Here is a 27,837-nt window from a genome sequence, read left to right as displayed (position 1 = left end):
ATGGGCTACAACGGATTATTTGCCAGCAACCCCGCGGGTTGTCTGGTTTTGTTTCTTTTATTCCTGCCTGCTTCCTTTGGAGACGTGAGCTATTCTATTCCCGAGGAAATGAAGCGCGGGCATGTCATTGGGAATATAGCGAAGGATCTCGCCGTGGACCTGAAAGGTCTGTCATCTCGGAAAGCCCGTATAGATACAGAGGATAGTATGAAGCGGTATTGTGACATTAATTTGAATAGTGGTGATCTGGTTGTCGCTGAAAGGATGGACCGGGAACAGCTCTGTGGTCAGAAGCCTTCGTGCACTTTATACCACGAGCTCGTACTGGAGAATCCATTGGAGCTGCACCGTATTGCTTTTAAAATAGAAGACATTAATGACAACAACCCAAGATTTCCCAAAGATATTTTCTTGCTGGAAATAAGAGAGTCTGCCGTTCGAGGGGCTCGTTTTCCCCTAGATGAGGCCCACGATGCGGATATAGGACAGAACGCGGTACAAAGCTACTCACTACAAAGGAATGATCATTTTGTTCTGGCTGTCCATACAAACACAGATGGTGGAAAATACGGTGAGTTAGTTTTAGAAAAAGAGCTAGATCGTGAGGAACAGCAGGGGGTTACATTAATACTTACTGCTTCTGACGGAGGGACTCCTCAGAGATCTGGTTCTGTAGTTATACAGGTTACTGTGCTGGATGCTAACGATAATATCCCCGTGTTTAGCCAGGCTGTTTATACCGTCAGTCTCCCTGAAAATTCTCCTTTGGGTACAGCTGTGGTTACAGTCAGCGCAAATGATGCAGACGAGGGTGCCAATGGCCAAGTGACATACGAGTTTAGCCGTACATCTGAAAATGCAGGAAAATTGTTCACAATTGATGCTAATACGGGCATAATTACTCTGATTGGACAAATAGATTTTGAAGAAGAGTCGAATTACGAAATGCGAATACAAGCAAAAGATGGTTCGGGTTTAGCCTCTTATACGAAGGTAATTATAGAAATCAGTGACGTGAATGACAACGCACCAGTGATAGTTCTTAAATCTCTGAACAATCCCATCCCCGAGAATGCAATACCTGGCACAGAGGTGGGCATCATTAATGTTCAGGATAAAGATTCAGGGGAAAATCGACAGGTCCGCTGCTCCATTCAGCAAAATGTTCCTTTGAAATTAGTCCCCTCTATCAAAAATTATTACTCACTGGTAACTACAGGCGATCTTGACCGGGAAGTGCTGTCTGCTTACAACATAACAATTACTGCTACAGACGAGGGCTCCCCTCCGTTGTCTTCCTCAAAAACTGTGCAGTTATCTGTATCAGACGTGAATGACAACCCGCCTTTGTTTGATGAGCAGTCATACAGCGCCTATGTGACTGAAAATAACAAACCCGGCACCGCTGTTATTTCTGTACGGGCGAGGGACCCGGACTGGAGACAGAACGGAAGCGTATTCTATTCTTTGTTATCCAGTGACGTCAGTGGTGTCCCTGTGTCCTCTTTTCTATCGATGAATGGAGACACGGGGGTGATCAATTCCGTAAGATCATTTGATTATGAGCAGTTTAGGAGCTTCAAAGTGCTGGTGGTTGCCAGAGACAACGGTTCCCCCCCACTCAGTAGTAACGTGACAGTGAGTGTGTTCATAACAGATGAGAATGATAACTCACCACAGATACTGTATCCTACGCCTCTTGGGAACTCCTTCATGACAGAGATGGTACCCAAAGCTGCACATGCGGGCTCCCTGGTTTCCAAGGTGATCGCTGTGGATGCAGACTCTGGACAGAACGCCTGGCTATCCTATCAGATCCTGAAATCTACTGATCCGGGACTTTTCACCATTGGTCTCCACAGCGGCGAGATCAGGGCACAGAGGGATATTTCGGAATCTGATTCCATGAAGCAGAACCTTGTTATATTGGTGAAGGACAACGGACAACCTTCTCTCTCTACAACATGCCCAGTTTATTTGCTCATCTCTGATAATTTGGCAGAGGTTCCAGATTTGAAAGAAATGTCTGATGCGGGCAACAATTCAAAACTAACATCCTATTTATTAATTTCCCTGGTCTCCGTTTCCACCTTCTTTCTGACGTTCATCATTCTCGTCGTGGCTGTAAGACTTTGCCGTAGACGAAAGCCCAGATTGTTGTTTGATAGCGCAGTGGCAGTGCCCAGCGCATATTTCCCTCCAAACTACGCAGATGTGGATGGAACTCTCAGAAGTTCTTGCAATTATGACACTTACCTAACAACCGGCTCACGTACCAGCGACTTCAAGTTCGTTAGCTCTTACAATGACGTCACACTGCCCACTCAGCATACGTTGAGGAGAAGCCCTAATGAAGCTGACGGTGTGACAGAGGACATTGACAAGTGCGCAAGTCTGGTAAGTTGGCTTTCCTTGTTCCTTGTTTATATCCCGGAAAAACGAGCAGTTCCATGTTCCTCAGAGCATACGCTATATTTAGTGTTATTACACTGTCATGCCATAATTCAGTGGGATTTTTTTTAAAATTGTCAGTATATCAGCATCTTGCCGTTTCCAGAGTGAAAGTCATCCTGTTAATTTGATTCATTTTACGCAGAACTGCTGTTGCTAGTCGTGTTTTTGACAGTAAGAGACGTCTACATTGAACGTACAGTATTGCATTTTGTGTTGTATGGATGTGATTTCAAGTGGGTTCGATTTTGTACATACATTTCTTTTATTTTTATCTATTTATTTTTGCTCTGTAAAAGGGACTGAGCGGTTTTGTGTTTCAGTGCTCTTTCTCTACTACTGGCCTTTGTTATTGTGGAAATTTGAGGGATTGAATTCACATAGATCCTTTAGGTGAAATTATGTTACAACTCAGGAAAGCTATCATTTGGAATGTCGTGGCTGTGAGCTATATCTGTATATTGTTGCATCAGAGGAACATGAAACTATTTAGTTGACCCATTTAATACATAGTCGTTCTGTAATTGTATCTGTTGAGTTTGATTTGGCATTGTATTGTTGAGGCGTTCCTTGATATTTGTTGGCTTGTTGCATTAATGTGTTGAAATGAATTAATTTATTTAATGAAACTATAGTAGACTAGCTAACAAATGTACGGCTTTTAATGTAAGTTCTTTTTTAATGTTGCATTCTCCAAATCATAGGAGAATAGATTAATTTAGTCATTCAGTTTGACTTGTGGTTGTATAATTTCCGAATTTGTTTACGTCACCGATGGTGCTCGCAGAAAATTGAGATTTAGCGACCATCTTGTATGCCCGCTATTGAATGATACCTTTGGAAAAAATGTGATTATGACTTACCTCAACACTGGAACATTCTTATTCGTTGCTATATGCACTTATTTAAATATACTCATAGTGTCGCTGTTCACCAGCTAAGGAAGATCCATGCACATCTCCTCCCACTATGAAAATATTCAGACCCAAGCAATCCGGGGCTGCAACACAGAGTAGCATCGTACCACAAGGACTGTACATCTATTGTCTTTCAATTTGGATGATATCGGAATATCTATGAATTAGGTTGATACTTCGAAAGATTGAATTTGAAACCTGTGCTAAAATGTGCTACAAAGGGTTGACTGCTATTACACAGGCGTGCTTTTTTATTATTTTTCTCGTTGCCGTGCCTACGTGCTTTGCAGATGTAAGCTATTCGATTCCAGAGGAGATGAAACGTGGAACCGCCATTGGAAATATTGCGAAGGATCTGGGTGTGGATGTTGACACTCTCAGGGCTCGCAAAGCCCGTATTGATACCGAAGGTAGTCGCCGACGGTACTGCGACATTGACCTGAATTCTGGCGATTTGGTTGTGTCTGAAAGGATCGACAGAGAAGAGATATGCGGTGAGAAGATCACCTGTCAGCTGAAATATGCGGTTGTACTGGAGGATCCTTTGGAGTTGCATCGCATTGCACTTCAAATTCAGGATATAAATGACAACTCGCCTCGATTTCCGAAGGATATCATCCGACTAGAAATTAGAGAGTCTGCGATTAAAGGTGCTCGCTTTCCAGTGAATGAGGCCCACGACGCGGATATAGGACAGAACGCGGTACAAAGCTACACACTACAAAGGAATGATAATTTTGTTTTGGTTGTGCATACGAACAGAGAGGGAAGGAAATACGGAGAGTTGGTATTAGAAAAAGAGCTGGATCGTGAGGAACAGCAAGAGGTTACATTATCACTTTCTGCTGCTGACGGAGGGACTCCACAGAGATCCGGTACTGTAGTTATTCACATCACTGTGCTTGATGCAAACGATAATATTCCTGTGTTTAGCCAGGCCGTTTATACAGCCAATCTGCCAGAAAATTCCCCTTTAGGTGTTGTAGTGCTCACTGTCAGTGCCACTGATGCAGATGAGGGACCGAACGGGGAGGTGACGTATGAATTTAGTCACATATCAGACAAAGCGAAAAGGCTGTTCTCTGTTGACCAGAACAATGGCGACATTGTCGTCACAGGACCAATTGATTATGAAGAAGAGTTCACATATGAAATGCGTATTGAAGGGAAAGACAGGGCAGGACTGACATCACAGGCTAAAGTGATTATTGAAATAACTGATGCGAACGACAATGCCCCCGCCATAGCTTTAAAATCGCTCAACAATCCTATCCCCGAAAGCGCATTAACTGGCACAGAGGTGGGCATCATTCATGTTCAGGATGAAGACTCGGGAAAAAATCAACAGGTCCGCTGCTCTATCGAGCAACACGTTCCTTTCAAGTTGGTCCCCTCAATCAAAAATTATTACTCGCTGGTAACTACAGGAGAACTAGACCGTGAAGTGGTCGCTGAATACAACATTACCATCACAGCTATCGACGAGGGTTCCCCGCCACTTTCTTCCTCAAAAACTGTGCAGTTATCTGTGTCAGACGTAAATGACAACGCGCCTGCATTTGACGAGCAGGTCTACAGTGCTTATGTGACTGAGAATAACAAACCGGGTACCTCTGTCATTTCTGTGAGGGCGAGAGACCCGGACTGGCGGCAGAACGGGACGGTTTTCTATTCTCTCTTGTCCAGTGAGGTCAGTGGTGTTCCTGTGTCCTCGTTTCTATCCATTAATGGAGACACCGGAGTGATCCACGCTGTCAGATCGTTTGATTATGAGCAGTTCAGAAGCTTCAAAGTGCAGGTCGTTGCCAGAGACAACGGTTCCCCTCCACTCAGCAGCAACGTGACAGTGAGTGTGTTCATAACAGATGAGAATGATAACTCTCCACAGATATTATATCCTGCACCACAAGGGAACACATTCATGACAGAGATGGTTCCCAAAGCTAGTCAGGCGGGCTCTTTGGTTTCCAAGGTGATCGCCGTGGATGCAGACTCTGGACAGAACGCTTGGCTGTCCTATCAGATCCTGAAACCAACCGATCCAGGACTCTTCGCCATTGGCCTCCACAGTGGAGAGATCAGAGTACAGCGGGACATTTCTGAATCTGATACGATGAAGCAAAGTCTTGTTATCTTAGTGAAAGATAACGGAAAACCTCCTCTATCAACAACCTGCTCAATATATTTACTGATTTCGGATAACTTGGCAGACGTTCCAGAGTTGAAAGATACGTCATATTTGGAGAACAGTTCGAAATTAACTTCTTATTTAATTATTTCTTTGGTTTCTGTTTCCACCTTCTTCCTGGGGTTCATTATTCTCATCGTGGCCGTGAGGTTGTGCCGCAGAAGAAACCCCAAACTGTTGTTTGATGGCGCAGTGGCAATCCCAAGTGCATATTTCCCTCCCAATTACGCAGATGTGGACGGAGCAGGAACTCTCCGCAGTTCTTACAATTATGACACTTACTTAACAACAGGCTCACGAACGAGCGACTTCAAGTTCGTAAACTCTTACAATGACGTCACATTGCCCGCGCAGCAGACGTCGAGAGAGAGCCCTAACGAAGGTAATGGACAGAAATGGACCGCAGATAATTCATCCAAATGCTCAACTCTGGTAAGTAGCTTTCCTTCATTTTGTACTCAAGAGTTTTACTTCGTTTTGCACGGCGTTATACTGCGTTTCTTATTGTTTCGGCATGACCAGGTGATTTTTCAATCAGTATCTGATCCTTTATTTAACTGCGTTTTTACGCAGACAGTACGTTAGTGCATAGACAACATCGAAGCCGAATGTGGGTTTTTGACAACAAAGCAAACTTTTTATTATGTATAGATGGGGCACTGAGACCGAGTCATATTTCAAAACTCATAACTATGAATTCCGATCATGGTGATTTTTTATACTTTTATTTGTACTTTTATTTTTAGTTGTCATTCTTGTAGCTTGAATGTGTCTACCATAAACTAGGTAACACATGAGCTGAGATTATTTGACAGTCTAATTGTGTACAAATTGTGGCCATGGTTCCCCCATGTGCAGTATGTCTCCTAAAATAGTAATGCATTTTTATATTTTTATATGTTGTGAGTCAGCACAAGAGGAATAATGTCTTTGTATTCTCCCTGCAAGTGAGAGGATTTGAGTTGTCACATTCAGCACAAACGGATTTATTCAAATAATTGACATGCTTCTTAAAGTAACATTAATTCAGGATTCAATGTATAATATGCAGCTGTTATGTTATTTGAAGAAAGACTGTTTTAGTTGAGGGCGCCGAATAATGTAACATTTTAGGGATTTTGTGTAAACCACTGGATTGGAATAGGCAGGACAAGAAATTGAAGTAGTCTTATTCACATCTTAAACCAGAATTTGATGTTTTCGTGTTTAAGCCAAATCTGACCTCAGATCCCTATGAATGTAGATACAGAGCAATTGTGTGCATTTTCAAAAAAAGTCAGAGAGTGTCGCTGTTTACTAGCTAAGCAACGTCAGGCGCACATCTCCGCCCATGGGTGTAATATTCAGAGGCTATCCACTCGCTGCTGCACTACAGAAAACCGTAATACCACACGGACTATCGGTCTATTTTCTTCAGTTGATTCCTTTCGAGGAATGGGATATCTTGGAATATTTCTATAAATATAAGGAAGTCATGACACTAAGAGCTTTCTGTGGTTTAAATTTGAAGATGGGTTACAGTTCGTTTTCTCTGAACAACCTCATGCACTGTGCATTTCTCATTATTTTCATCTTGCCTACGTCGCATGGAGATGTGAGCTATTCTATTCCGGAGGAGCTGAAACGCGGATCTGTTATTGGAAATATAGCAAAAGATCTCGGTGTTGACGTTACTGGCTTTTCCAACCGCAAAGCCCGTATTGATACTGAAGGTAGCCGCCGACGTTATTGCGACATTAATCTGAATTCTGGCGATTTGATTGTGTCTGAAAGGATTGACAGAGAAACGCTTTGTGGACAGAAGAGCTCATGCGCCTTGAGCTATGAGCTTGTTTTGGAGAATCCTCTAGAATTGCATCGTATATCGCTTCATATTCAAGATGTTAATGACAATTCGCCTCAGTTTAAAAATGACCTTATCAGGTATGAAATGAGCGAATCAGCCGACAAAGGAGCTCGCTTCCTCTTAGATGAGGCCCACGATGCGGATATTGGAAAGAACGCGGTCCAAAGCTATATGCTACAAGAAAATCATCATTTTGTTTTGGCTGTTCATTCGAACACGGACGGTGGAAGATACGGCGAGTTAGTATTAGAAAAAGAATTGGATCGTGAAGAACAACAGGAGGTAACGTTATTACTTACCGCAGTTGACGGAGGGACTCCACAGAGATCAGGTACTGCAGTTATACAGGTTACTGTGCTGGATGCTAATGATAATATCCCCGTTTTTAGCCAGGCCCTGTACACAGTCAATCTGCCTGAGAACTCTCCTTTAGGGACTGTAGTGGCTACGGTCAGCGCCACCGATGCAGATGAGGGAGCAAATGGTGAAGTGACATACGAATTTGCTCGCGTTTCGGACCAAGAAATGAAATTGTTTTCACTTGATCCACATACTGGACAAATTGTGGTCACAGGAGCGATGGATTTCGAAGAAGAGTCCACATATGAAATGAGAATCCAAGCAAAAGATGGGTCCGGATTGGCTTCTCTAGCTAAAGTCATTATCGAAATCACTGATGTGAATGACAATGCACCGGTTATATTTCTTAAATCTCTGAACAATCCAATCCCCGAGAGCGCGTTACCTGGGACGGAGGTAGGGATTATTAATATCCAAGACAAAGACTCCGGGACAAATCGAAGGTTACAGTGTTCCATTCAGCAACATGTACCTTTCAAGTTAATTCCCTCGATCAAAAATTACTACTCACTGGTAACTACAGGAGAACTAGACCGTGAGGTTCTATCTGACTACAACATTACAATTGTTGCAACGGATGAGGGCTCTCCACCGTTATCGTCCTCAAAAACTGTGCAGCTATCTGTGTCTGATGTAAATGACAACGCGCCTGCATTTGACGAGCAGGTCTACAGTGCCTATGTGACTGAGAATAACAAACCCGGGTCTTCTGTTATTTCTGTAAAAGCGAGAGACCCAGACTGGAGACAGAACGGAACAGTTTTCTATTCTCTCTTGTCCAGTGAGGTCAGTGGTGTTCCCATGTCTTCGTTTCTATCCATTAACGGAGACACCGGAGTGATCCATGCAGTGAGATCGTTTGACTATGAGCAGTGCAGAAGCTTCAAAGTGCAGGTCGTTGCCAGAGACAACGGTTCCCCTCCTCTTAGTAGCAATGTGACAGTGAGTGTGTTCATAACAGACGAGAATGATAACTCACCACAAATACTGTATCCTGCGCCTCTGGGGAATTCCTTCATGACCGAGATGGTTCCCAAAGCTGCTCACTCAGGCTCCCTGGTTTCCAAAGTAATCGCTGTGGATGCAGACTCTGGACAGAACGCCTGGCTGTCCTATCAGATCCTGAAATCTACTGATCCGGGTCTTTTCACCATTGGTCTCCACAGTGGAGAGATCAGGGCGCAGCGGGACATTTCTGAATCGGACTCCATGAAACAGAACCTTGTTGTATCAGTGAAGGATAATGGACGGCCCTCTCTCTCTACCACATGCTCTGTGTATTTATTGATTTCAGATAACTTGGCAGAAGTTCCAGAGCTGAAAGATAAGATTTATGAGGAAAACAATTCCAAATTAACGTCATATTTGATCATCGCACTGGTGTCCGTCTCTACCTTTTTTCTTACTTTCATTATTTTGATTGTGGTCGTGAAGTTTTGCCGAAGACGAAAGCCCAGACTGTTGTTTGACGGCGCAGTGGCCATTCCCAGCGCATATTTTCCTCCCAACTACGCGGAAGTAGATGGTGCAGGAACTTTACGGAGTTCTTACAATTACGACACGTACTTAACGACTGGCTCACGCACCAGTGACTTTAAGTTCGTCAGATCTTACAACGATTCCACGATCCCCATCGGTCAGACCCTGAAGCGGAGTCCAAACGAAACAACAGTGGAGGCCGAGTTCGCTGAGGCTGGATCTAAGTGTTCAACTCTGGTAAAAACTTGTTTTTGTTCATTTTGCTCACAATTGTCGGTTTCTGCATTCTTCTCATGTAGCACGTGATAATTATTTCTACAACAGTTTTGCAACAGCAAGTATATTTATGCAAATTACTTTTAAATGGATGTTACTCGTCGTGTTATTCATTAGCACATTCGGTCAGATTGGATTTGAATATCAGTTCAGCATCGGTGCTGATATAATATCGCCTAGTGTTTAGAATGGATGATATTGCATCATTTAAATTATGCTGGGCCTCAGCTGTTAATGTCTTCAAGTATTTGTTGTTTGGTGTTGCGTAAATATACTACTGACGTTGACACAATTGTCGGTTTCTGCAGTCTTCTCATGTACCACGTGATAATTAATTTTACAACAGCTTTACAACAGCAAGTATATTCATGCATATTCTTTTAGTTATTCATTTTAAATGGATGTTACTCGTCATGTTATCCATTAGCACATTCGATCAGATTGGTTTTGAATATCAGTTGAGCATCAGCATGATATAATATCCCCTCGTATTTAGTATAGAATTGATTATATTGCATAATTTAATTATGCTGGGCCACTATGAGGATACAGTGTAATGGGTTCTGTTAATGTATTCAAGTATTTGTTGTTGTTTGGTGGTGCGTAAATATACAACTGACGCTGACGGGATGTGTTATTATATGTTATAATGTTATTGACATTCTATTAGTCCATTTGTATTGAAACGTTTCTAAATTATATTCTGATTTGAATTCAATGCCACGTCTTTGACCATCCACCTAAATTAAATAAAATTACAGGATCCTATTTTTAATATTATTCCCAAGATAGAAAATAATCTTGACATTGTTTTACATTCAAGTCCATTCCCTACTTCATAATTGCATTGTGCAGCAATCAAAAGATTAATTTAAATGTAAGACTTGGTCGAAAGATATTTAACAAATCCACATGATTTTGAAGGTTCAGTTTGAAGTAGGCCTATTGTCTTTGAATTGTATGTCATACAAATTCACTTGCCAGGTTTGATGCGTTTCAATATTTCTTTTCTGCAGTTTTTAAAATGTACTCAGAGCGTCGCTATTCACCAGCTAAGGGATTCATGATGCACCTCTCCACCCATTGTAATATTCATAGGCAATCGACTCGACACTGCACCACAGAAAGTCGTACCATTCGTACAGGAGACCACATTTGTTTTCTTTCAGTTTTCAGACATTTTAGGGCAACGGGTTTTCGTCGTGTGGAATATTGAGACGGACGGACTAAATTGCATCACGAATTTTCTGTTCAATATGGTCCATAATGTATTCTCTGGATGCAGCCTCGCGTACTGTATGGTTTTCTTTCTTCTCTTCCTGCCTGCTTCCTTTGGAGACGCGAGCTATTCCATTCCGGAGGAGATGAAACGCGGGTCAGTTATTGGAAATATTGCAAAAGATCTCGGTGTGGATGTCCAAAGCCTGTCTCGTCGTAAAGCTCGCATAGATACTGAAGGTAGCAGCCGATGTTATTGCGATATTAATCAGAATTCTGGCAATTTGATTGTGTCTGACAGGATTGACAGAGAAGCGCTTTGTGGACAGAAGGCTTCATGTGTTTTAAAATGTGAGATTCTACTTGAGAATCCTCTAGAATTACATCGGATATTGCTTCACATTAACGATATTAATGACAACTCCCCGCAGTTTACCAATGATGTTATTGAGCTAGAAATAACAGAATCGGCGGACAAAGGTGCCCGTTTCCCATTAGACGAGGCACACGACGCGGATATAGGACAGAACGCGGTCCAAAGCTACACATTACAAAGGAATGATAATTTTGTTTTGACTGTTAATACAAATACAGCCGGGGGAAAATACGGCGAATTGGTGTTAGAAAAAGAGTTGGACCGTGAAGAACAACGGGAGGTTACATTATTACTTACTGCTGCTGACGGAGGGACTCCACAGAGATCTGGTACTGTGGTTATACATGTTACTGTGTTGGATGCTAACGATAACATCCCCGTGTTTAGCCAGGACGTGTATAAGGTCAGCCTGTCAGAAAATTCTCCTTTAGGTACTGTGGTGGTTACAGTCAGCGCCACTGATGCAGACGAGGGACCTAATGGCGATGTGACGTATGAATTCGGCCGTGTTCCAGGCGAAGTAATGAAACTATTTTCCCTCGACCGCAAAACAGGTCAGATTAAAGTAAATGGACAAATCAATTTTGAAGAAGAGTCAAACTATGAAATACGAATTCAAGCAAAAGACGGGTCAGGATTAGTATCTTATTCTTCTGTTAACATAGAAATCACCGATGTGAATGACAACGCCCCGAAAATATTTCTGAAATCTCTGAACAATCCCATTCCTGAAAATGTGTCTCCTGGAACAGAGGTGGGCATAATTAATGTGCAGGATAAAGACTCCGGGGCAAATCGACAAGTGAGCTGCTCCATTCAACAAAATGCCCCTTTCAAGTTAGTGCCCTCCATCAAAAATTACTACTCACTGGTAACTACTGGAGAGCTCGACCGTGAGGTTGTGTCTTACTACAACATTACAATTGTTGCGACTGATGAGGGCTCTCCACCATTATCTTCCTCCGAAACTGTCCGGCTATCTGTTTCTGATGTAAATGACAATCCGCCTATGTTTGACGAGCAGTCATACAGCGTCTATGTGGCTGAAAATAACAAAGCCGGCACCTCTGTTATTTCAGTAAAAGCGAGAGACCCAGACTGGAGACAGAACGGGACAGTTTCCTATTCTCTCTTGTCCAGTGAGGTCAGTGGTGTTCCCATGTCTTCGTTTCTATCCATTAATGGAGACACCGGAGTGATCCATGCAGTGAGATCGTTTGACTATGAGCAGTGCAGAAGCTTCAAAGTGCAGGTCGTTGCCAGAGACAACGGTTCCCCTCCTCTTAGTAGCAATGTGACAGTGAATGTGTTCATAACAGACGAGAATGATAACTCACCACAGATACTGTATCCTGCGCCTCTGGGGAATTCCTTCATGACCGAGATGGTTCCCAAAGCTGCTCACTCAGGCTCCCTGGTTTCCAAAGTAATCGCTGTGGATGCAGACTCTGGACAGAACGCCTGGCTGTCCTATCAGATCCTGAAATCTCCTGATCCGGGTCTTTTCACCATTGGTCTCCACAGTGGAGAGATCAGGGCGCAGCGGGACATTTCTGAATCGGACTCCATGAAACAGAACCTTGTCATCTCAGTGAAGGATAATGGACGGCCCTCTCTCTCTACCACATGCTCTGTGTATTTATTGATTTCAGATAACTTGGCAGAAGTTCCAGAGCTGAAAGATAAGATTCATGAGGAAAACAATTCCAAACTAACGTCTTATTTGATAATCGCACTGGTCTCCGTCTCTACATTTTTTCTTACTTTCATTATTTTGATTGTGGTTGTGAAGTTTTGCCGAAGACGAAAGCCCAGACTGTTGTTTGATGGCGCAGTGGCCATTCCCAGCGCATATTTTCCTCCCAACTACGCGGAAGTAGATGGTGCAGGAACTTTACGGAGTTCTTACAATTATGACACGTACTTAACGACTGGCTCACGCACCAGTGACTTTAAGTTCGTCAGATCTTACAACGATTCCACGATCCCCATTGGTCAGACCCTGAAGCGGAGTCCAAATGAAACAACCGTGGAGGCAGAGTTCGCTGAGGCTGAATCTAAATGCTCAACTCTGGTAAAAACTTGTTTTTGTTCCTTCTGCTCACAATTGTCGGTTTCTGTATTATTCTCATGTACCACGTGATAATTAATTTTACAACAGCTTTGCAACAGCAAGTATATTAATGCATATTCTTTTAGTTATTCATTTTAAATGGATGTTACTCGGCGTGTTATTCATTAGCACATTTGGTCAGATTGGTTTTGAATATCAGTTCAACATCGGTTTTCATATAATATCGCCTAGTGTTTAGTTTAGAATGGATGATATTGCATAATTTAAATTATGCTGGGCCACTATGAGGATACAGTGTAATGGGTTCTGTTAATGTATTCAAGTATTTGTTGTTGTTTGGTGGTGCGTAAATATACAACTGACGCTGACGGGATGTGTTATTATATGTTACAATATGTTATTGACGTTATATTACTCAATTTTATTGAAACATGTCTAAATCATATTCTGATTTGAATTCAAAGCCACGTCTTTGACCATACACCTAAAATAAATAAAATGACAGAATCCTATTTTTAATACTATTCCCAAGATAGAAAATAATCTTGACATTGTTTTACATTCAAGTCCATTCCCTACTTCATAATTGCATTGTGCAGCACTGATAAAAATATTCAAGACTTGTTCGAACGATATTTAGCAAATCCACATTATTTGTAAGGTTCAGTTTGAAGTAGGCCTATTGTCTTTGAATCGTATGTCATACAAATTCACTTGCCAGGTTTGATGCATTTCAATATTTATTTTCTGCAGTTTTTAAAATGTACTCAGAGCGTCGCTATTCACCAGCTAAGGGATTCATGATGCACTTCTCCACCCATTGTAATATTCATAGGCAAGCGACTCGACACTGCAGCATAGAAAGTCGTATCATTCGTACTGGAGACCACATTTGTTTTCTTTCAGTTTCCAGACATTTTAGGGCAACGGATTCTTGTCGTGTGGAATATTCAGACTGACGGACTAAATTACATGGCGAATTTTCTGTTCAACATGGTCCATAATGTATTCTCTGGATGCAGCCTCGCGTACTGTATGGTTTTCTTTCTTCTCTTCCTGCCTGCTTCATTTGGAGACATGAGCTATTCCATTCCGGAGGAAATGAAACGCGGGTCTGTTATTGGAAATATTGCAAAAGATCTCGGTGTGGATGTTCAAAGCCTGTCTCGTCGTAAAGCTCGCATAGATACTGAAGGTAGTACCCGATGTTATTGTGACATTAATCTGAATTCTGGCGATTTGATTGTGTCTGACAGGATTGACAGAGAAGCGCTTTGTGGACAGAAGGCTTCATGCGCGTTAAAATGTGAGATTGTACTGGAGAATCCTCTGGAATTACATCGGATATTGCTTCATGTTACCGATATTAATGACAACTCACCGCAGTTTACCAATGATGTTATTGAGCTAGAAATCAGAGAATCGCCATACAAAGGCGCCCGTTTCCCGTTAGACGAGGCCCACGACGCGGATATAGGACAGAACGCGGTCCAAAGCTACACATTAGAAAGGAATAATCATTTTGTTTTAACTGTAAATAAAAATACAGCCAGAGGTAAATATGGAGAATTGGTGTTAGAAAAAGAGTTGGACCGTGAAGAACAACGGGAGGTTACATTATTACTTACTGCTGCTGACGGAGGGACTCCACAGAGATCTGGTACTGTGGTTATACATGTTACTGTTTTGGATGCTAACGATAACATCCCCGTGTTTAGCCAGGACGTGTATAAGGTCAGCCTGTCAGAAAATTCTCCTCTAGGTACCTTGGTGGTAACAGTCAGCGCCACTGATGCAGACGAGGGACCTAATGGCGATGTGACGTATGAATTCGGCCGTGTTCCAGGCGAAGTAATGAAACTATTTTCCCTCGACCGCAAAACAGGTCAAATTAAAGTAAATGGAGAGATAGATTTTGAAGAAGAGTCAAACTATGAAATACGGATTCAAGCAAAAGATGGGCCAGGATTAGTATCTTATTCCTCAGTGAACATAGAAATCACCGATGTGAACGACAACGCCCCGAAAATATTTCTGAAATCTCTGAGCAATCCCATTCCTGAAAATGTGTCTCCTGGAACAGAGGTGGGCATAATTAATGTGCAGGATAAAGACTCCGGGGCAAATCGACAAGTGAGCTGCTCCATTCAACAAAATGCCCCTTTCAAGTTAGTGCCCTCCATCAAAAATTATTACTCACTGGTAACTACTGGAGAGCTCGACCGTGAGGTTGTGTCTTACTATAACATTACAATTGTTGCAACTGACGAGGGCTCTCCAACATTATCGTCCTCTGAAACCGTGCAGTTATCTGTGTCAGATGTAAATGACAACCCGCCTATGTTTGCGGTGAAGTCATACAGCGTCTATGTAGCTGAAAATAACAAACCCGGGACCTCTGTTATTTCAGTAAAAGCGAGAGACCCAGACTGGAGACAGAACGGATCAGTGTCATATTCTCTGTTGTCCAGTGATGTAAATGGAGTTCCCGTGTCCTCATTTTTGTCAATTAACGGAGACACCGGAGTGATCCACGCAGTGAGATCATTTGATTATGAGCAGTTCAGAAGCTTCAAAGTGCAGGTCGTTGCCAGAGACAACGGTTCCCCTCCACTTAGCAGCAATGTGACAGTGAGTGTGTTCATAACAGACGAGAATGATAACTCTCCACAGATATTATACCCTGCTACGCAAGGCAATTCCTTAATGACTGAGATTGTTCCCAAAGCTGTTTCCGCCGGATCCCTCGTTTCCAAGGTGATCGCTGTGGATCCAGACTCTGGACAAAACGCATGGCTATCTTATCAGATTGTGAAATCAACTGATCCGGGACTTTTCACCATTGGTCTCCACAGCGGAGAGATCAGGGCGCAGCGGGACATTTCTCAGTCTGATGCCACGAAACAGAACCTCGTTGTTTCAGTGAGAGATAACGGACAACCAGCTCTCTCTATAACATGCACGGTGTATTTGCTCGTTTCAGATAACTTGGCAGAAGTTCCAGAGTTGAAAGACATGTCATATGAAGAGAACAATTCCAAATTAACTTCATATTTAATTATTGCATTGGTTTCCGTTTCTACCGTCTTCCTCACGTTCATTATTGTAATCGTGGCCGTGAGGTATTGCTACAGAAGGAAACCCATAATGTTTGACGGTGCAGTGGCCATTCCCAGCGCGTATTTCCCTCCCAACTACGCAGAGGTGGACGGGACAGGCACTCTTCGTGGCTCCTACAACTATGACACGTATTTAACAACGGGTTCACGGACCAGCGACTTCAAGTTCGTCACCTCGTACAATGATGTCATAACCCCATCAGATCAGACTCTGAAGAGGAGTCCAAATGAAAGCAATGTTGAGAGGGACATCACTGGGCCTGGATCCAAATGTTCAACCCTGGTAAATAAAATTTTCTTTTCAATTTGTACTTATGGTCATAATATGTCCACTGGTTTTCAGTGCTCATTTGGGAAATCTAGGCTGCATTCACGGTCTCCTGTTCGAGCAGGTTTGTCTGTTTTTTAACCGAGATGTTTTTCATGCGATTGAATTTATCTTACAGTTTAGGCAACTTTACCAGGGTTCCCATTCTTCAAGACAGGTTGTGGTTTGTGGTTGCAGACTGTAACCTTTCAAGTTTTAGGCCTACAAGTTGCACTAAAGGCATTCCAGGTTTTCGAGGACGCGTGGGAACTCTGTTTATGCATTTAAATTACATCTCAATATGCATATATTTTCAATTATTTATCTTTTTTGTACAGTTTCGCTATACAATACCATTTAAACGCTTTTTTTTCCGCATTGTTTCTCAAATTTATTGTGTTTTTCGTTTTTAAATTGTTTCAAAATAAAATGCAATAACACTTTATAATTCACATTAAGATTAATGCATTACACGTGGGATTGGGTCATCTCACGATACCGCATCAGCAGTAGGCTGTGCCATTTCTATTCTATTGTTTTTGTTTAGTGTGGGGGTTTTGCCAGCATTCAGCAGACAATGGTTTATTTTAACAAACAAATGTTAAACATATTTGATTACAATACAAGTTAAAAAAACGATTATCAAGTACACATTTAGTTTTTAGTCATCTGAACCCGATGGAAATCTGCTGCACTTATGTGGCAAGAAGAATTTTAGCATTTGGACACTTATTGTCTGTTCTCTGCAGTTTCTTAAAAGCACTCTGTGTGTCGCTATTCACCAGCTCAGGGACGTTAGGCAGACATCTCCACCCACTGTTGTAATATTCAGACGTAGGCAACCAAGAACTGATCCACGAATACCCATCATACCGTACTAACGAACGGTGTATTTTCTTGTCGCTTTATTTTTCTGTCAGTGAACGAGGCCGTGTGTAATAGTTCTAGCGATTTAAGCATTGAAGTACAATTCATCTCGGGTTTAGATTGGATCATGATCTACAAGAGAGTTTCTGTGAACAGCTCGACGTGCTGTTTGGTTTTCTTTCTTTTCGCCCTGCCTGCTTGCTTTGGAGATGTGAGCTATTCCATTCCGGAGGAAATGAAACATGGATCTGTTATTGGGAATATAGCGAAGGACCTTGGTCTGGATGTAAAACACCTCTCTTCTCGCAAAGCTCGCGTAGATGCTGAAGGCAGTCGACGACGTTATTGCGACATTAATCTAAATTCTGGCGATTTAACTGTGTCCGACAGGATAGACAGAGAAGCGCTTTGTGGACAGAAGGCTTCATGCGCTTTAAAATGTGAGCTTGTGTTGGAGAATCCTCTGGAATTACACCGTATATCGCTTCATATTCAAGACATTAATGACAACCCGCCACAATTCGGAAATGATATAATTACACTGGAAATTAGGGAATCTGCAGACAAAGGAGCTCGATTCCTCTTAGACGAGGCCCACGATGCGGATATAGGACAGAACGCGGTCCAAAGCTACTCGCTACAAACAAATGATCATTTTGTTTTGGCTGTCCTTACGAACGCAGACGGGGGGAAATACGGTGAGTTGGTATTAGAAAAAGAGCTGGACCGCGAAGAACAGCAAGAGGTAACGTTATTACTTACAGCTGCTGACGGAGGGACTCCCCAGAAATCCGGTACTGTAGTTATACAAGTCACTGTACTGGATGCTAATGATAATATTCCTGTCTTTAGCCAGGCCGTTTATAAGGTCAGCCTGCCTGAAAATGCTCCTTTAGGAGCTGCAGTTGTGACGGTCAGCGCCACTGATGCAGATGATGGAGCAAATGGCGAAGTGACGTATGATTTCGGTCGTGTTTCAGAGGAAGTAAATAGATTATTTTCGCTGGACCGTAAAACAGGGGAGATAAGGCTGAAAGGTTCTATTGATTTTGAAGAAGAGTCAAATTATGAAATGCGAGTGCATGCAAAAGACGGTGCAGGGTTGGCTTCTCATACCAAAGTAATTATAGAAATCACTGATGTGAATGACAACGCCCCTGAGATATTTTTGAAATCCCTAAGCAGTCCCATTCAGGAGAATGTGCTACCTGGCACAGAGGTGGGCATCATCAATGTCCAGGATAAAGATTCAGGTGCAAATCAACAGGTCCGCTGCTCCATTCAACAAAATGTTCCATTCAAGTTAGTCCCCTCCATCAAAAATTATTACGCACTGGTGACTACAGGAGAACTCGACCGTGAGGTGGTGTCTGAATATAATATCACCATTAGTGCAACTGATGAGGGCTCTCTACCGTTGTCGTCCTCGAAAACGGTACAATTATCTGTGTCGGACGTTAATGACAACCCGCCTGCATTTGAGGAGCAGTCGTACAGCGCCTATGTGACTGAAAATAACAAACCCGGCACCTCTGTTATTTCTGTAAAGGCAAGAGACCCGGACTGGAGGCAGAACGGTACAATTTTCTATTCCATTTTGTCCAGTCAGGTCAGTGGAGTCCCTGTATCTTCGTTTCTTTCCATTAATGGAGACACCGGAGTGATCCACGCTGTCAGATCGTTTGATTATGAGCAGTTCCGAAGCTTCAAAGTGCATGTCGTTGCCAGAGACAACGGTTCCCCTCCACTCAGCAGCAACGTGACAGTGAGTGTGTTCATAACAGATGAGAATGATAACTCTCCACAGATATTATACCCAGCACCGCCAGGGAACACCTTCATGACCGAGATGGTCCCCAAATCTGCTCATGCGGGCTCTATACTTTCCAAAGTAATCGCTGTGGATGCAGACTCTGGACAGAATGCCTGGCTGTCATATCAGATCCTGAAATCTACCGATCCAGGACTCTTCACCATTGGTCTCCACAGTGGAGAGATCAGGGCGCAGCGGGACATTTCTGAATCGGACACGATGAAACAGAACCTTATCATCTCAGTGAAGGATAACGGGCGGCCCCCTCTCTCTACAACATGCGCCGTATATTTGTTGATTTCAGATAACTTGGCAGAAGTTCCAGACCTGAAAGATATGTCTCATCAGGAAGATAACTCCAAATTAACGTCATATTTGATCATCGCACTGGTCTCTGTCTCCACCTTTTTCCTTACTTTCATTATTCTTATTGTTTCCATGAAATTATGCCGTAGAAAAAAGCCGAGACTGCTGTTTGACGGCGCAGTGGCCATACCCAGTGCATATTTCCCCCCAAATTACGCAGAGATGGAAGGAGCCGGAACCATGCGCAGTTCTTACAATTATGACACGTACTTAACAACTGGCTCGCGCACCAGCGATTTCAAGTTCCTCAGCTCTTACAACGACGCCACAGTTCCCCCCGGTCAGACCATGAAACGGAGTCCAGATGGTACAAAAATGGCAACTGACTTCATTGAGGATGAATCTACATGCGCAACTCTGGTAAATCCATTTTGTTAATTTCTGTTGACAAATTTGAGCTTGCTGTGTTGTTTTAATATACTTAGTGTTAATTTGCTAAAATTAATACATATCTCAGTCTTTATTTGAAATTCAAGTATTTTACCTGGATTGTTGCATGCAAGTGGTCCTGGTTAACCTATTATGAATTAATAAACAGTGCCGTTAGTTTACGCGACGTTTTGTTTGTTGCTGAGTGTTCTTAAGACGACGGAGAACATACAGATCATGGACACGTCTGATTGCATTAAGACTAGATTTTAATATCCATCACTTTGGCTTTTGAATAGTTTCTTTTGGAATAGTATTACTCATGAGAATCTACACATCCACCTGTGCGCATTCCTGTGTTGCTCCATAATAGTTGTCAGTGAAGCGCAGCATACTTTTATTACAATGGATGACTTCAGTATCTGAATATTACTTCGCGCAATTGTATGCATATAGTCTAATGAGTCCTCCTGCCTTTATGGTCTGTTATTTATTTATGCAATTATATGTTGGTGTTGGGTGGTGTCCACACATTTATAAATATGTTACTGACCTTATACAACACATTTAGATTGACATATTTTCCTGAAATGTGTAACACTGTTTCCAATTTCAAGATATTCTTAGGACCCCTGACAAAAAATAATCAAGAGTTTTCAGGAAATACTTCTCAAACTACTTTTTGTTTCCCATGCAATCAATTCGATTTGTTGCTGTTTCGTTGGAGATTTGAATGTATTAAAAGTAGAAATTGCCTTGGTATTTCTATACAGTTTTGCTTTCTTTAAAACGCAATAATACAAAGACACTGGATTCCCTGATTTTCAGACCTGTAAATGTAACTCATATGATTTTAAACACCCAGAAGATTTAATTTGTTTCAGCCATAGCCCTTATCCAGTCTCTTGTATTAATTCATAACGTCTTATTCGTATTTTCAAGGTATACATGTATTCCATTGTTTACTATCAATAAAATCGTTGCCATAGCCTATGTCAGTAATTGCAACCACCATTACTTTGGTAAAAAGATCAAATGGCTGAGCGTAAAAATAGTTTTTTGTTGAGACTCGTAAGAATTTTTTTTTTTCTTGAAGGCTTTAATGGCATGACTTTCTAGTAGACCTCGTGACGAAATACATAACAGGAATTCGTTAGTGTTTCTTCATACGATCGTCTGCTAGGTGATAATAATGTAGGCTAGTGTGAATATAATGGAACATCTGGAAATTTTGTCAGGAACAAGCCCAATTGATTTTCCATGGTCTACGTGAAGCTATCCAATCAGATTCTTACGTAAAATAACATCAGTTCCCTTGTACATTTCAAGAACTTTCAACAGTCATTGTCTTATTTTATCGGCTATTTTTAAAATGTCCTCACCGTGTCGCTATTCACCAGCTAAGGCACGTTAGATTTGCCTCTCCACCCACTAGTGTAATATTCAAACGCGTGACGACACAATGTTGCACCCCAGAAAATCGTCGTGCCGTTGTGTTATCTTTATGGAAGCTGGATCTCTTTGAGTGTACCGTTTTGTGGACTAGCAACCTGAAATACAGTGCGAATATATTGTGGCTCAGACATCAGGATGGTCTCTAATGGATTATTTGGGAGCAGTCTCGGTTGCGGTTTGGTTTTCATTCTTCTCTTCCTGCCTGCTTCATTTGGAGACGCGAGCTATTCCATTCCGGAGGAGATGAAACGCGGGTCTGTTATTGGAAATATCGCAAAAGATCTTGGTCTAGATGTACAAAGCCTGTCTGTGCGCAAAGCCCGAATAGATGCTGGAGGTAGCCGTCGATGCTATTCCGACATTAATCTGAATTCTGGTGATTTGATTGTGTCTGACAGGATTGATAGAGAAGCACTTTGCGGACAGAAGGCTTCATGTGCGTTAAAATGTGAGCTTGTGTTGGAGAATCCTCTGGAAATACATCGTATATTGATTCATATTCAAGACATTAATGACAACTCGCCACAATTCGGAAATGATATAATTACACTGGACATAATAGAATCTGCATTAAAAGGAGCTCGATTCCTCTTAGACGAGGCCCACGATGCGGATATAGGACAGAACGCGGTCCAAAGCTACTCGCTACAAAGGAATGATAATTTTGTTTTGGCTGTTCATACAAACGCAGACGGAGGGAAATACGGTGAATTGGTGTTAGAAAAAGAGTTGGATCGTGAGGATCAGCAAGAGGTAACATTATTACTCACTGCTGCTGACGGAGGGACTCCACAGAAATCCGGTACCGTAGCTATACACGTCACCGTGCTGGATGCTAATGATAATATTCCTGTCTTTAGCCAGGCTGTTTATAAGGTCAGTCTGCCTGAAAATGCTCCTTTAGGAGCTGCAGTTGTAACGGTCAGCGCCACTGATGCAGATGATGGAGCAAATGGCGAAGTGACGTATGATTTCGGCCGTGTTTCAGAAGAAGTAAAAAGATTATTTTCGCTGGACCGTAAAACAGGGGAGATAAGGCTGAAAGGTTCTATTGATTTTGAAGAAGAGTCAAATTATGAAATGCGAGTGCAAGCAAAAGACGGTGCAGGGTTAGCTTCTCATACGAAAGTAATTATAGAAATCACTGATGTGAATGACAACGCCCCTGAGATACTTTTGAAATCCCTAAGCAGTCCCATTCGGGAGAACGTGCTACCCGGCACAGAGGTGGGCATCATTAATGTCCAGGATAAAGATTCAGGTGAAAATCAACAGGTCCGCTGCTCGATTCAGCAAAATGTTCCCTTTAAGTTGGTACCCTCCATCAAAAATTATTACGCACTGGTTACTACAGGAGAACTCGACCGCGAGGTTGTGTCTGAATATAACATTACACTTACTGCAACTGATGAGGGCTCTCCACCATTGTTGTCCTCAAAAACGGTACAATTATCTGTGTCGGACGTCAATGACAACCCGCCTGCATTTGAGGAGCAGTCGTACAGCGCCTATGTGACAGAAAACAACAAACCCGGCACCTCTGTCATTTCTGTAAAGGCGACAGATCCAGACTGGAGGCAGAACGGTACAGTTTTCTATTCCATTTTGTCCGGTGAAGTCAGTGGAGTCCCTGTGTCTTCGTTTCTTTCCATTAATGGAGACACCGGAGTGATCCACGCTGTCAGATCGTTTGATTATGAGCAGTTCAGAAGCTTCAAAGTGCAGGTCGTTGCCAGAGACAACGGTTCCCCTCCACTCAGCAGCAACGTGACTGCGAGTGTGTTCATAACAGACGAGAATGATAACTCACCACAGATACTGTATCCTGCGCCTCTGGGGAATTCCTTCATGACCGAGATGGTTCCCAAAGCTGCTCACTCAGGCTCCATCGTTTCCAAAGTAATCGCTGTGGATGCAGACTCTGGACAGAACGCCTGGCTGTCATATCAGATCCTGAAATCTACCGATCCAGGACTCTTCACCATTGGTCTCCACAGTGGTGAGATCAGGGCGCAGCGGGACATTTCTGAATCGGACACTATGAAACAGAACCTTGTCATCTCAGTGAAGGATAACGGGCGGCCCCCTCTCTCTACAACATGCGCCGTATATTTGCTGATTTCAGATAACTTGGCAGAAGTTCCAGACCTGAAAGATATGTCTCATCAGGAAGATAACTCCAAATTAACGTCATATTTGATCATCGCACTGGTCTCTGTCTCCACCTTTTTCCTTACTTTCATTATTCTTATTGTTTCCATGAAATTATGCCGTAGAAAAAAGCCGAGACTGCTGTTTGACGGCGCAGTGGCCATCCCCAGTGCATATTTCCCCCCAAATTACGCAGAAGTGGATGGAGCAGGAACCCTGCGCAGTTCTTACAATTATGACACGTACTTAACAACTGGATCCCGCACCAGCGACTTCAAGTTCCTCAGCTCTTATAACGATGCCACAATTCCCTCCGGTCAGACCCTGAAGCGGAGTCCAGATGAAACGACTGAGAGAAATGACTTCCCAGACGCTGAATCTAAATGCGCAACACTGGTAAATCTCGATTTCTTGTTCGTTCCTGCTTACAATTAGTCAATTTATGTTATTTGAATGTACTTCGTGTTTCATTTACTAAAGACAGTCTATTTCCCAGTCTTTATTTTCATAACGAATATTTTAACTTGATTAATGGAGACACGTAGGTCTTGCCTGCTTTATCTTTTTTAATTGCATACATATTTTTATTCAGTTTGCGTAACGGCTTAGCAGTAATTGAATTAGTTTGAAAATGACGGTAACCGGCTTCTGATCATGTACAGGTTCGTTTGCATTCAAATTGGATTTTAATATTATTTGAATTTCCTTTTGAAACGTTTTTGCCCCTTGTTTATCTACAAATTCAACCGTGCCTATTATAGTGCTGTCCCATTAGTGAACCGTTTCATAGTTGTTTTATAGTGGGTGATTTTACAGTCACGTTATTTATAGCAGTTACATATATACAGTGTAATTAATATCTTTATTTTTGATGATTATGTATGAAATAATATGTTGGTGGTAGGTGGCTTAATAACATGTTATTTACTTTATACAACCCAATTACCATTTAAACATTTTCTAAAACGTAAACCAATTCAAGGAATTCCTTAGATATCCTTGTGATAAAAGATCGAATATTTAATTTCAAAAGGCTATCTGCAATTTCCAAAGTATTGATTTTTGTCTCTCTTTTGAGCAGTCATTTAATTTGTTGCTGCGTTGTTGCAGGTCTTGTTATATTATTGAGTGTTCAAAACTAGGGATGCGGATTGCTGAATCCTTTCAATTTAGTATTCAACAGTTATTACTTCGTGTTTTATGTGCAGTTTTGTAAATGTACTCACAGTGTCGCTATTCACCAGCTAAGATAAGATATATGCGCCTCTCCACCCACAAGTGTAATATTCAAACGCAGGCGACTCGATATGACTCCGGAGAAAACCATCGTACCATTCGGAATACACCTTGGATCTGTTAAGGAGAACTGAATCTCTTATTTTTGATTCTTTTTGTGGACTGAGGAACTGAATTGCAGCGCGTATTTATTGTAGCTCAGACTACAGGATGATCTGTTTTGGGTTCACTGTGACCAGCCTCGCCTGCTGTTTGTTGTTCTTTCTTTTCACTCTGCCTGCTTCCTTTGGAGACGCGAGCTATTCCATTCCGGAGGAGATGAAACGCGGGTCTGTTATTGGGAATATCGCAAAAGATCTTGGTCTGGATGTACAAAGCCTGTCTGGTCGCAGTGCCCGCATAGATACTGAAGGTAGCCACCGACGTTATTGCGACATTAATCTGAATTCTGGTGATTTGATTGTGTCGGACAGGATTGATAGAGAAGAGCTTTGCGAACAAAAGGCTTCGTGCGCGTTAAAATGTGAGCTTGTGTTGGAGAATCCTTTGGAATTACATCGTATATTGATTAATATCAACGACATTAATGACAACTCTCCACAGTTTGCTAATGATGTTATTAAACTGGAAATAAGAGAATCGGCAGTTAAGGGATATCGCTTCCCATTGGATGAGGCCCACGATGCGGATATAGGACAGAACGCGGTACAAAGCTACATACTACAAAGGAATGATCATTTTATACTGGCAATGCATACAAATGCAGTCGGGGGGAAATACGGCGAGCTAGTATTAGAAAAAGAACTGGATCGAGAGGAACAACATAATATTGCATTATTACTTACTGCGGCGGACGGAGGGAGTCCACAGAGATCTGGTACAGTAGCTGTACACGTCACAGTGCTTGATGCTAATGATAATATTCCCGTATTTAGCAAAGACGTGTATAAAGTCGGCCTTCCTGAAAATTCTCCTTTAGGTGCCTTAGTGGTAACAGTCAGCGCCACTGATGCAGACGAGGGAGCTAATGGTGATGTGACGTATGAATTTGGTCGCGTTCCGGATGAAGTGAAGAAATTGTTTTCCCTTGATCGTAAAACGGGGCAGGTTAAAGTAAATGGGCCAATAAATTTCGAAGAGAAGTCTAACTATGAAATGCGAATTCAAGCAAAAGACGGGGCAGGCTTGGCCTCTTATTCCTCTGTTAATATAGAAATCACTGATATGAATGACAACGCCCCCGAGATATTTTTGAAATCGCTAACCAATCCAATCCCAGAGAATGTGTTACCTGGAACAGAAGTTGGCATCATAAATGTTCAGGATAAGGATTCAGGGGCGAATCGGCAGGTCCGTTGCTCCATTCAACAAAATGTTCCTTTTAAGTTACTGCCCTCCATTAAAAATTATTACTCACTGGTCACTACAGGAGAACTCGACCGTGAGGTTGTATCTGAATATAATATCACCATTATTGCAACTGATGAGGGCTCTCCACCTTTGTCGTCCTCAAACACTGTGAAGTTGTCTGTGTCTGATGTCAATGACAATCCACCCGTTTTTGATGAGCAGTCGTACAGCGTCTATGTTGCTGAAAATAACAAGCCCGGGTCCTCTGTTATTTCTGTAAGGGCGAGAGATCCCGACTGGAGACAGAACGGGACGGTGTTCTATTCTTTGTTGTCCGGTGAGGTCAATGGTGTGGCCATGTCTTCATTCTTATCCGTTAACGGAGATACCGGAGTGATTCACGCAGTGAGATCGTTTGATTATGAGCAGTTCAGGAGCTTCAAAGTGCAGGTCGTCGCCAGAGATAACGGTTCCCCTCCTCTCAGCAGCAACGTGACAGTGAGTGTGTTCATTACAGATGAGAATGATAACTCTCCACAGATATTATATCCTGCTACACAAGACAGTTCCTTTATGACTGAGATCGTCCCAAAAGCTTCTTATGCGGGGTCCCTGGTTTCCAAGGTGATCGCTGTGGATCCAGACTCTGGACAGAACGCATGGCTTTCCTATCAGATCCTGAAATCAACTGATCCGGGACTTTTCACCATTGGTCTCCACAGCGGAGAGATCAGAGTGCAGCGGGACATTTCTCAATCAGATGCCACGAAACAGAACCTCGTTGTTTCAGTGAGAGATAACGGACAACCAGCTCTCTCTATAACATGCACGGTGTATTTGCTCGTTTCAGATAACTTGGCAGAAGTTCCAGAGTTGAAAGACATGTCATATGGAGAGAACAATTCCAAATTAACTTCATATTTAATTATTGCATTGGTTTCCGTTTCTACCTTCTTCCTCACGTTCATTATTGTTATCGTGGCCGTGAGGTATTGCTACAGAAGGAAACCCATAATGTTTGACGGTGCAGTGGCCATTCCCAGCGCATATTTCCCTCCAAACTACGCAGAGGTTGACGGGACAGGCACTCTTCGTGGCTCCTACAACTATGACACGTATTTAACAACGGGTTCACGGACCAGCGACTTCAAGTTCGTCACCTCGTACAATGATGTCATATCCCCAGCAGATCAGACCCTGAAGAGGAGTCCAAATGAAAATAATATTGAGAGAGACATCACTGGCCCTGGATCCAAATGTTCAACCCTGGTAAATATATTTTAATTTTACTGTACGCACAAAACTCTTGAGTTTTAGTGCTCTTTCAGCGAACATACAGGTTAAAAAAATCGACTGAAACCATCTTACAGTTGGAGTGTACTGTATGTATTTATATTAGAATTTGATCTTGGACGTTTAGTGATTTTTTCTTACATTTCTTCAGTGCTTATATAAAAGTCACTTCAATGTTGAGATTTGGTGTGTTGTTTCTGAAGTCCTGTCTCGAAACAGTCTTCATTGGTTGTTAGTACCAGCGACAGGAGTTTTCATAGCGGGCTGCCTTTTTGCCAATATAATCAATTTTATGGTCAGTCTTTGTTGTTTTAGTGCAAATTGGT

At 42.3% G+C, this 27,837-nt stretch overlaps 1 protein-coding gene across 1 annotated transcript; it reads left to right on the top strand.

The window, feature by feature from the left end:
- LOC133123594 (protocadherin Fat 4-like) lies at positions 1-27,095 on the top strand. Its single transcript, XM_061234068.1, has 10 exons — positions 1-2,397; positions 3,610-5,988; positions 7,067-9,444; positions 10,803-13,151; positions 14,208-16,576; positions 17,532-19,964; positions 22,836-23,480; positions 23,829-24,028; positions 26,441-26,716; positions 27,069-27,095. Exons 1-10 carry the CDS (start codon positions 1-3, stop codon positions 27,093-27,095), a joined length of 15,453 nt encoding a protein of 5,150 aa, XP_061090052.1.
- Positions 27,096-27,837: the final 742 nt, after the last annotated feature.

This window comes from Conger conger, chromosome 3, assembly GCF_963514075.1.
Source record: "Conger conger chromosome 3, fConCon1.1, whole genome shotgun sequence".
Taxonomy (NCBI): Eukaryota; Metazoa; Chordata; class Actinopteri; order Anguilliformes; family Congridae; genus Conger; species Conger conger.
Note: the sequence above shows the minus strand (reverse complement) of the source record. Positions and strands in the feature narration are given on the sequence as shown.